Source organism: Trifolium pratense, linkage group LG2 (genome assembly GCF_020283565.1).
Source record: "Trifolium pratense cultivar HEN17-A07 linkage group LG2, ARS_RC_1.1, whole genome shotgun sequence".
NCBI classification, from domain to species: Eukaryota; Viridiplantae; Streptophyta; class Magnoliopsida; order Fabales; family Fabaceae; genus Trifolium; species Trifolium pratense.
The window spans coordinates 15628851-15639690 of record NC_060060.1 but is presented as its reverse complement, the minus strand read 5'-3'; the positions used below and the strand labels follow the sequence as shown (position 1 = coordinate 15639690).

At 32.2% G+C, this 10840-nt stretch overlaps 1 protein-coding gene across 6 annotated transcripts; it reads right to left on the bottom strand.

Annotated features, from left to right (window-relative positions):
- Positions 1-5664: 5664 nt before the first annotated feature.
- LOC123907552 (putative disease resistance protein RGA1) lies at positions 5665-10579 on the bottom strand. 6 transcript variants are annotated; one of them, XM_045957864.1, is made up of 4 exons: positions 8430-10283; positions 6945-8126; positions 6421-6484; positions 5665-6030 (listed from the first exon to the last, which is right to left on the bottom strand). In XM_045957864.1, the coding sequence occupies exons 1-3, from the start codon at positions 10138-10140 to the stop codon at positions 6468-6470; spliced, it is 2910 nt and encodes a 969-aa protein (XP_045813820.1). In that variant the 5' UTR covers positions 10141-10283; the 3' UTR covers positions 5665-6030; positions 6421-6467. The 6 variants fall into 6 exon arrangements, with proteins under 6 accessions (XP_045813820.1, XP_045813821.1, XP_045813815.1 ...); XM_045957865.1 differs by having other exon boundaries at positions 5665-6003; XM_045957859.1 differs by having other exon boundaries at positions 6945-10579.
- Between the last annotated feature and the right edge of the window lie 261 nt (positions 10580-10840).

The following is a 10840-nucleotide window of genomic DNA, read 5'->3' as shown; positions in this document are numbered from 1 at the left end:
TACACTACAAAAAATTTGAAAAATATGGGCATTAGCCCTCATTTCCTACCAAAAGAAAAAATTAAACTCGAAAAATATTTTCTGAACTTTTTATGCATGACCAAAAAATCTTTTTTGGAAGAAAAAGAGTCTTGGGCGGAGAAGAGAATTTTCCCCTCCTAGTGGGGGCTTGGTGACATAATGGACTTTCGAAATTGAGGTTATTGGAGAGATTGGGTTAATGGATGAGGATTAAGCAACAAAAGATAAATATGGAGAATGCAAAGAAAAAATTTCACACAAAATGTATACCGGAAAACTTAATAAATGTTTTCTGGTTTGTTTTCTTAAATTTTACTATACTATTTTTTTTATGAATACCGGAAAACTTTTAAAAAAAATAAAATAAAATGTTTATGTTTTAGTTTATATATAAGGATAAAATGGATAGTTCACACAAAATGTTGGGATAAAGCTATAATTGTTGGGGTGGGAAAAAAAATCTGGACTTCCCTTTTGCTTCTGGCCCAACTACGAGGCTGGTGGAAATATTTGAATATGGGCCTTTTCTAGTGTTGTTATCATCTTCAAGAATTTCTCTTTTGTATCAGTTTCAATCACAGCTTCAGCCATGTTTTTTTAACTTTGCAAAAATGAAAATTTGAAACAGGTCAATGTGTGTGAAGCAATGAGGATAAGCAAGAAGTTGTTTTGCGTGCACTTATTGGATCCAAAAGATGATCACTCAATAATGCATCTTTGGAATAATTGAGTACTACTGTGGATAGATGTTGATGATGTGGTCTATATGCACTATCATACTAAACACACACATAAAAAGCAAAGAATAAAAAGAAAGGAAAAGAAAGTTGCTTTAATAATGCGTGATGCGCTTTAACAATTCTTTTGAGATTTTTTATTTCCGTGTATAGATGCTGAATATGATCTGTTCCTATATGCACTCACACGCTGAATAATATCTTACATTTTATTTTTATTTCTTAAAAATATTCGTCTTCTAAATATTTTACTTCCGAATTTTTTGTTCTTATTTTTAAATCAACTAATGCATACTCTTAATATTTTTGAATGAATTTTTGTATTCATATTATAATATTATAATAATCTCTTCTGCACAAATTTAGAAATTTTTAACAATAAGATGATTTAAATGAACTAAAAAGTTCACATTGAATTCAACCTTTGTAAAAAAAATAAGTTAAACTCTTACAATATACTAACATTCTATTATGTACTAAATATGATGGCGAAAAAATTTCATAATTTCGAACTACACATGAGTTGATATAAAACAATGATAAAAAATTGTGATAGAAAATATTTGGTGATCAAAACTTGTTTACATTTTTTTTTTTGTAAAAATTCAAAATAAAATTTGAGATATTTGTGGTGGGCTATATATAACAATTCTTTTGTCTCTATAAAGAAAAAAAATCAAATTTTACACATTAAAAGATTCAAGAGAGGCAATATAGAAATATAGAAACTACAAGAGGCAATATAAGAAACAACGCAATCAGATGGTGGGTGCCTTCCTAGAAGAAGCTAATTCCAAGAACACCGTTCACACTCCACAGTAGCCAAAGAGGCACTTAAACAATGCAAAACCTGCCAAAAGGAACAACGCAACAAGGTGGAAATTAAGCCAATAAAGAACTAATCCAAAAGCCAACCTACTTTGACCGCATTTTATGAAATCAAAACTAATACACATGCTCTTTAAATAAACACAGTCGGTATAATATTCCACTTTAAATATTAAGTAATAATAATTAGAGTAATAACTTGAGACTCAAATTGAATTTTAGAGAGTAAAATGAATTGTATGATTTTATACGTGGGAGTTACCATAGATAATTGAAGGAATTAAAGGATAATTAGGGGTGAGCATTGAGCAGGTATGGACGGTTTTAGGTCCAATTTATCAAGCTAAATTTAGGGCATCATTTTTTTTTAATTTAAAATAGGATTTTTCCTGTTTAATGGATAACTTTTTGTTCCCGTTAGACGACCTATTGGACTATATATGAAGGCCCAATTTCGACCTAAAAAATATTGCTATACAAAAAAATGAAAAAATAGAAAGAAAAAAAATTATATAATATTGACAGTACACCATAATATCATGTATCACATTGAATCAAATGGATAAAATATGTGGTGCATTGGTGAGAGACCTGTTATGGTCTCCCACCCTAGAATCCCGCCGAAAAGAATCATGCATGGTAGATGGCTAGTGTTTTGTTCAACTAGTATCCGGACCCGTGCCAAGCACGGGTTAAAAAGTGACTATAAAAATTAAGATTTTAATATTTCAAATTTCATAATTATCAGGGGCGGCCCTGTGGGTGTGCAAGGTGAGCCACCGCACAGGGCCTCAAACATTTAGGGCCCCTAATTATTTATATCGGTCTATTAAAAAATTTATATATGTAAAAAAAATTAATGACTTTGTTACTACTAAAAATATTTTATAACTCAAAAAATAAAATATTTAATAAACACGCTATTAATTTTATAAATAATTTTCGGTTGATTGTAAAAAAAGAAGCAACATTACAAGAAAGTTTTTTTTCCCCAAGAAAATGTAAAGTTGATAATTATATTAGATTGAAGATGTATTTTAATGTCATTGATTAAAATATGTCGCTTTTAGATGTTATTTACTATGATGACTATTTTTTATGTTATTTACAATTTAAATAGAGAATGACTTTTAAAAAAAAATTATTTTTATTAAAAATCCATTTAAAATTTTCAAACAGGGCCTCCAAATACTCCGGACCGGCCCTGATAATTATCTAACACAAAAAATTATAAATTACACTAATATGTTTAATAAGTGACTCCAAATTTTTTTGTCTATAAAAATCTGTGTAACAAATTTTGCTACTTCAAAAATTAAAATGCCAATAATTAAATAATGACTAAATTTTGGGGAAAAAAAATAAACCCAAAAAATCATTTTTTTTTAATAAGGGATCTAATTTTTACTTTTATGAAAATATGAAGACCAATATACATTTAAATTTATTTTTATTACAAAAATAATTTAACACAATTCAAATTTGTTGCGCACATAAAATAAAGTAGAGTAGTTACATTCGAATATCATCTTTTTATTTCTAAACTTTTGACTTTCTGCATTTTATTTAAAGTAAAATAGTTACATGCGAAGATCATCTTTTTCTTACGGTTAGCTTGTCATAATTCGGTTCTTGCTTTATCCTTACTCAATCATTGGAAGTTGGACACTTCCTCTATTTTTACTCGATGTGGCCTCCAGGAAACGATTTTCCTTCATTGTGTTCAGGACTATACATTCTCTAGAAACCTTTGGCACCACATTGAATTCAATGACTGAACTTTCTTCTCTTTAATTGACGCACATGATTGACTCAAGGTCGGCTCCATGGGTTCCCAAGCTAATTCCTTATCGGCCGGTGTTTGGTGTATATGGAGATATCATAATTTAATTTATTTAAACAATGAATCTTGTCTTTAAATCAGCTATCCTTCAACATCCAGAGCTTGGTCGAGATTTTCACATCTTTTTTCTCCTCTAATCACGTTGGTACAGGTTCATCAAATGGAACAATGAAAACTTCTCTTGTGTGATGCTCAACGTTGACGGTAGTTGTTTAGGTTCCCCGATTAGAGCTAGTTATGAGGGTCTTATCAGATACAATTTAGATTTTTACTTACCAGACTTTTCTGACTTCATTCGTGAGTCGTCTAACATGATGCTTGGGAAACTTTATGTTGTTTATAGAGGTCTTACATTGGCCAAAAACTTGGCTATCGAAGAACTTGTTTGCTACTCCGACTTATTACTCTACATCAAATATTGAATGTTAATATTCAATATAAGTATAATATTACAAAATAAATAAAATTCAAGATAAAGCTTGTTATAGTGATTATAACGCAAAACTTAAAATCATGAAACAAATCAAATGAAACCGATTCGGTGGTAAAATTAATCATTGGTCTTGATAGTGGAGTTTGGGTAAAAATCTTCGAGTTATTGTCATTTATATGAATGACTTTTTTTTTTAAGGAATTTATATGAATGGCTTATGACACATATAAAATGTTAACTAAACGCAAGAGATTAAGAATTGCCATAACTAAAGGCAATTAAATGACAAATATATGAAACCGCAGCCGATTGACCACAATGTACAAAGCAAATGGAACAACATGCCATTTTCTTATAACAACAATAATAATATATACAAACACAACAACACCAAGAACATATCCACATGAATTCCATTCCAAAGCTTGACATTTTCCTATGTCAATTTTATTAGGTGATTTCTAATAAATATGTTATATTTCAGTACCTTCCAAAGCTTGACATTTTTTTTTGTTCTTATTTCCACTCAGATATTCACCAGAATATATCCACATAAATTTCATTCATCTCTTTAGGTAATAACATGTTGCTAGCATAATGTTCCGCAAGAGCTGAAATACATCTTAAACATTTCTTTACAACAACTTCACTTTTAAAAGTACACCTTCCACCGATTTAGAAATCACATCATTGTTGAAACTTGAAATGAAATCACCAATGGTCTCTTTGACTCAAGGACGACATGAAAAAAATAGAATTTAAAATCTGGATACTTGTTCTTAGAGTACTTCATCATTAATTAGATAGTTGTTTTAAGGCTTAAATGTAGTTTTATTCCCTATTTTGATTTAATCAAAATTTTATACCTTATTTTAAAATTCGGAATTTTAACCCTCTTATTTTATAATTGTTTGAATTTTGCCCCTTCTATAATATTTAACTCATGTTTTATTATATGTAATCGATGTGGGACTCTAATGACAAATACAAGCTTAACATGGTGTTACCAGTTTGAAAGTGGCAAAATATATACTTTTTAATTAACTCACTCTGAAGTCTGATTATTATGGATTTAGTTTGTTTAATTTCTTTATAAGTTGGTTGTTTTGTGTGTGCTGATTTTGTGGAATGTGTACTCCGATTAGATTGTGAAATTTGATGGGATATATTTTTATGTTTACACAGAGAAGAGAAGAGAAGAGAAGAGAAGAAAATATATTGTTGCATTCATACAGAGAGATCAAATAATATCAACAAAATTATCCATAAGTAAGTTTTCAAAAAATTGTTAGTTTTAATCCACATATATATGATATGGAACCAGAGTACTCACAAGGATCAACTTCATGTTGCTTTTGCTTCTCCACCAAGAAATGTGTTGTTTCAAGAAACCAGAGGAGTTTCAAGTTCTGACCAAGTTGAATGGAAAAAGAATGATGAAATATTATTATCTGATATGACCACTTTTTCTGTCAAAGAACAAGAAAAGAGGTTGAAGAAAGCTTTGGAAGAGGAGAAGAAAGTAAGTATTGAAGCAGAGAGGGTTGTACAATGGGTGAAACAGGAATCATCTAGAATTGATTCTTATACAATCAACTCAATTCTTAGTGATAACAAGGAGAAAGAGGTATAGGTGTTAATTAGATATAAACTGTGATTACAAGAAATATTTGTGAAGTGTATATTTATAAACATTATTTGCTAAGAAATTTCAATGTTTTGTTTTTTTTTATGTAATTTTTATTAATTAAATTATAATGTGTTGATATGAACTAAGAACTCACTCGGATCATGGAGAGAAATCAACATGAAAACAACATTATTCAATGATTCAGTAAGTAATTAATACAAATTCTGTCTATAGGAGAAGAACATATAAAAATGCATAACCAATTCAAATTCTCTCTAACTAACTTTGTAACAGAAAGGGAACTAACTAACTAACTACTTATTTTGTAATAGTGTGCCACAGCCCACAAGTCTAAGATTGGCAATGGGATGGAAGAAAGATTGTGGAGGAAGAGCTTTGATGAAATGATTTGCTATTTGATTTGATGAAGAAATTGGCAGCAACTTCATGAGGTCGAATGGAAAGCTTCTCTCGTACTCGTACCATTGACAATCAATCTCAATAATATGTTCTGTCCATTTGTGAAAGATGGGGTTAGCTGCAATACAAAAAGCACTTTTGTTATCACAGTATAAATTAAGCCAGTTTAGAAAACACAACTCCCAAATCAACAAGATAATAACATAGCCACTATAATTCACGGGTGGCTGAAGCCAATGCACGATATTCCGCTTCATAAATTGAACAAGCAATGGTGGATTGCTTCTTTCAGCGGCGATTGATCAAAGAATCTCCTAAAAAGAATCAATATCGGCTGATGGAACAGCGCGAATCGGGGCATCCAGCCCAATTAGAGTGACTGTAGTGATGCAGTTTATAACACTCTTTTGGCAGTGTTAACTTCATAACTTTTAACACATTAATAGCAAAACAGTTAAATCAAGTACACAAGGAATTAAAAAGTAAAGGATATGAGGACTGTACATACGCTGAACTCTTTGTTTGCTCAGATTGAAGGAACTCATGCTGAATGGATCACACATATTCATCATCTATAAAAGAAGAACAATTGAGTAAGATAAACATGAAGAAAAAAAAAAACTTCTATAGCTAACCACACAAATCATTTACCTTATAATTGATGTTGGACACTTTAAATTATATGTCCACTTAAATTTTGAGTTTTTTTTTTTGCATTGTGAGACTAAAAAAAGTTTTACAGATATACTCTGAAATCACATTCCACATCATATGTTTTATAATTTAAAAGATATTTTTAGAAAGTAACATAGAAAAATAGCGTGAGTAGATATCTACCAATTAAATCCTTAATCTTTTTTAAATTTGAATAATATATGATGACAAGTGCTTATGATGGACTATATATATACGTGTTCATTAACGAAGCTAATTAAAATTGAAGATGTATAACAAGGATTACTGATAATAAGATACTTCACAAATTGAAAATGGACAAAAACTCATTTATAGCGAACCACACAAATCACTTACTGATAGAAAGATACTCCACATGAGCTATTTTTGGCCAATCCTCCCCTGTTTCCTTTTTACATCTATTTGCTAACTCTGGATGGCAAGCCTGAATATCCAAAGTTTGAAGACCACTGAGACGCTGGATGGTCGTTGGAAGACACATTAGGTTCGGACATTCTTCAATACTTAATGCACGAAGCAAGCCAAGGTTACCCAAACAGTCAGGTAAGGATGTAAGATTTGGAAGTTCACTCAATTCTAGGATTCGCAAAGCCGTCATGTGTTGTAAAGCCTCTGAAAAACCACTCATATCAGAGAAATTGCCGATTCTCAATCCCTTAAGACATGTTAAGTATCCAAAACCTGCTGAAAGATTGAACTTTGGACATTTCAAGATTTCTAAATACAAAAGAGAATGCAACCCTTGCAATGCTTCATCTTTCAATGACTCCAGGTTCTCACAATTTTCAATTGACAATGACCAGAGTACACAGGGGTTAATGGTTTCAATTGGGAGTAACTTAAGTTTGGAGTGATTCCTAATCATTAGTTCTTTAAGAGAAGTAAGATTACTTAGCATATTGTCTGGAAAGCAAGATACCTCTTCATTGTCTTCAAGATAGAGAGATTCAAGGTTATGGAGTTTGTGGATTGAGCTTAACAACTCCCAACTGCAATTCCCTCTCACACTTAGCTTCTTGAGAGCTGGAAGAAAAGGCAAACCTAACAAATTAGGACACCCGATGATTTTAAGTTTTGAAAGGCATGTAAACATGTTTTCTGCAACCTGATCTCTTGAAAAGCTTATCAATTTTGACATCTTATTTAACAATAGATTTTCCAAAGCTATAAATCCACCTGCAATTCCACCATTAGAGGACTCTTCTTTTAGATATAAACAGTTTTTGCAATCTGTGAGTTCCAAATCTTTTAAAGAAGGACTAGACATCCATTGTGGAAAATGTTCACCTCTATATCCTTCTACACCAAGTAATTGAAGTTGTTGGGCATGAGGTTGAAGCATTTCAGCAATCTGCTCAACATTTTCCTGCAATTCAGATTCTTCATTTCTATCCCATGACAACCGCAAATGGTTTACGTACTTCCTAGACATATTGGCTTCTTTAGAATCCGTTACATTTTTCACTCGCTCAAGGTGCTTTAGGTGAAGTTCTCCTTTAAGGTTTAGCTGCGCCAATTCTGCCAAATAGGAGCCTCTTTTATTGCCAACTATATACATAGTTAAAGTCCTTAGGGAAGTTAACTTGCTAATATTGGAAGGTAAGCTTGATAATGAGGAGCAATCATTCAAAGATAAATGTTGTAAAGCTTCCAAACGTGTCAAATTATTAGGCAAATTTTGAAGTTTTAAACAATGATCTAACTTCAAAATTTGCAAATTCCACAATTCACATAAGGATTTGGGAAGAGTTTTGAAGCGACCACAAGAAAGATTCAAGTACCTTAGATATCTTAAATGACCAATTGAAGATGACAAATTACCTTTGTAATGGTAGTCAAGCACTCGCAAAGAATAACACTTCAAAATGTTAGGTAAAAGCTGGTCAACATTAGAATAATCATCTGGAGTTATACAGGTCTTCAAAGATTCGATATTGGGAAACCGAATGACATCCTTAAATGCATTCCATCCACACATTGAGATATGACGTATTCTTTTAGACGTAGGTGCACCATTGTCCCCTGTAATGCAATAGACATCTTCTGTAACTGATTGAGCAAGATCGTGAACAAGATCATGCATCTTGAAACTCAAAACATTGCCAAAAAATTCATCTTTCCTAATATCTTGAAAAAATGATCTCCAGTATAATTCATTCCACACATCATTGCCTATATCTTCTGCATCCAACATTTCATTGGATGAAATAAAGCCATTAGCAATCCAAAGTTCAATTACAAATTGCTTGTTTATAATGTAATCTTTGGGAAATAGTGCACAAAGGGCAAAACATTGTCTGAGTTTAATTGGCAAATTCAAGTAACTTAGTCTCAAGGCAGGCATGACAACGTTCTCACCTTGTAAACTCCACAACTTGCTTTCCTTGATATAGAGCCACTCCTTTTTATCTCTCTTAAAACGCAAGAGACTTCCTAGTGCTATTGTTGCAAGAGGCACTCCCCCACACTTTTGCACTATCTCCTTCCCTATGACCACAAGCTCGGTGAGTTCTTCCTCGTTTGCTCCAAAGGCCCGTTGTTTAAACAACTCCCAACAATCATTGTCAGATAACATTGATAGTTCATAAGGAGTCATTGTTCCCATGATTGTTGCAACCTTCAAAAGTCGAGTGGTGACTATAACCGAAGCACCCTTTCCTCCACAAGCCAATATAGATTTCAACTTTTGCCAATTCTCTTGCTCTTCATCCCATACATCGTCTAAAACAAGCAGATATTTTTTCCTGTAAAGCAAGTCATGAAGCTTTCTCTGTAGTGGATCTAGTTCCAAATCCTCACAAGTATGTCCAGATATTGATTCAATAATGGATTTTGTCATTCTTTTCAAACTAAAATCTTCTGAAACACATACCCAAGATCTTAGTTCAAAGTGTTTAACCACCCTGTCATGGTTGAAGATACTTTGGGCAAGTGTTGTTTTACCAAGCCCCCCCAAGCCTACAATTGGATAGACTGATAAATCATCCGAATCAGCAGCAGGACCAACTAAAAAGTCTGCAATTTTTTTCACATCTTCATCTCTTCCATACACTTGAGGTTGAGTAATGGTAGAGGTGGTTTGTCGCCGGTCAGGGACTCCAGTTCTCCTCTCTCTAGCCGTCTCTGGCAAGTGAAACTTACTCCTTTCTTCAGCAATTTGATCGAGTCTCTCCATTATGCTCTTCATTTTCTTAGCAACTTTGTAACGAAATGCAACATGTTTAGGATTCAAAGAGGATAACAAAGAGAGTCCATGCTTGAATCCTTTGTACTTCAACTCCAATGCTTTAGTGGCACACTCGTCCAAGATGTCATCAAGGACATGAGCTGCATCTTTCAGCTTTTGCAGCCAATTCTGTATAGCTTTATCAGTGAATTGTTTCTCCTCAGCATCTTCAAGAGTAGCCTTGATTGTAGTGAGCAAGCTGGAAATCTTTTCAAATTCTTGATCAAAACCAAGAAATAGGCCAATCTCATTTTGAGCCAGGGAACTTAAACTCCCAAGAACAATTTCAATCACAGCTTCAGCCATATTTTTTTGTAACTTTGCAAAATGAAAATTTGAAACAGGTTTATGTGTGAAGCAAGAGGATAAGCAATAAGTGGTTTTGCGTGAACTTATTGAATCCAAAACTGCTCACTCAATAATGCAAATTTGGAATAAATGCTGAATATATGGTCAAAGACTATGTATGGATTAATCAACACGCTAAAAAATATGAGGAAAAGTCGAAGAAAGTTGCTTTGTGACTGCCACTCAATAATTCTTTTGATATTTTTATTTTTACTCTTTTAAACTTATGTAAAATTTGTTGGTAATTTTGTAGTTTGGTTGAATACTGATATCTTATACGTAAAATTAATTCAATTTTTTTTTTATATAAATATAATATGATACTGTATTGAATTTTATTTATTACTATGTGCGTACCAATACCTAACTAAATTTCAGCCATGTTTTGTAACTTTGCAAAATGAAAATTTGAAACAGGTTAATGTGAGAAGATATAGGATAAGAATGAAGTGGTTTTGCTTCGAGATCCAAAAACTGATCAATCAATCAATAATGCAACTTTGAAATAATTGAGTACTTTGCATATATGCTGAAGATGTGGTCCTATATGTGCAAGTGATTGTCCTGTATGCACTAATAAGGGTATTTTAATGGATATTATAGGTGAAATACGACTTGTACAAAATTGACGGAAATGATTAACTTGAAACCTAAAATA

Excerpts from the sequence above, each read along its gene's own strand:
- LOC123907552 (XM_045957859.1), bottom strand. The coding sequence starts at position 10,140 with ATGGCTGAAGCTGTGATTGAAATTGTTCTTGGGAGTTTAAGTTCCCTG.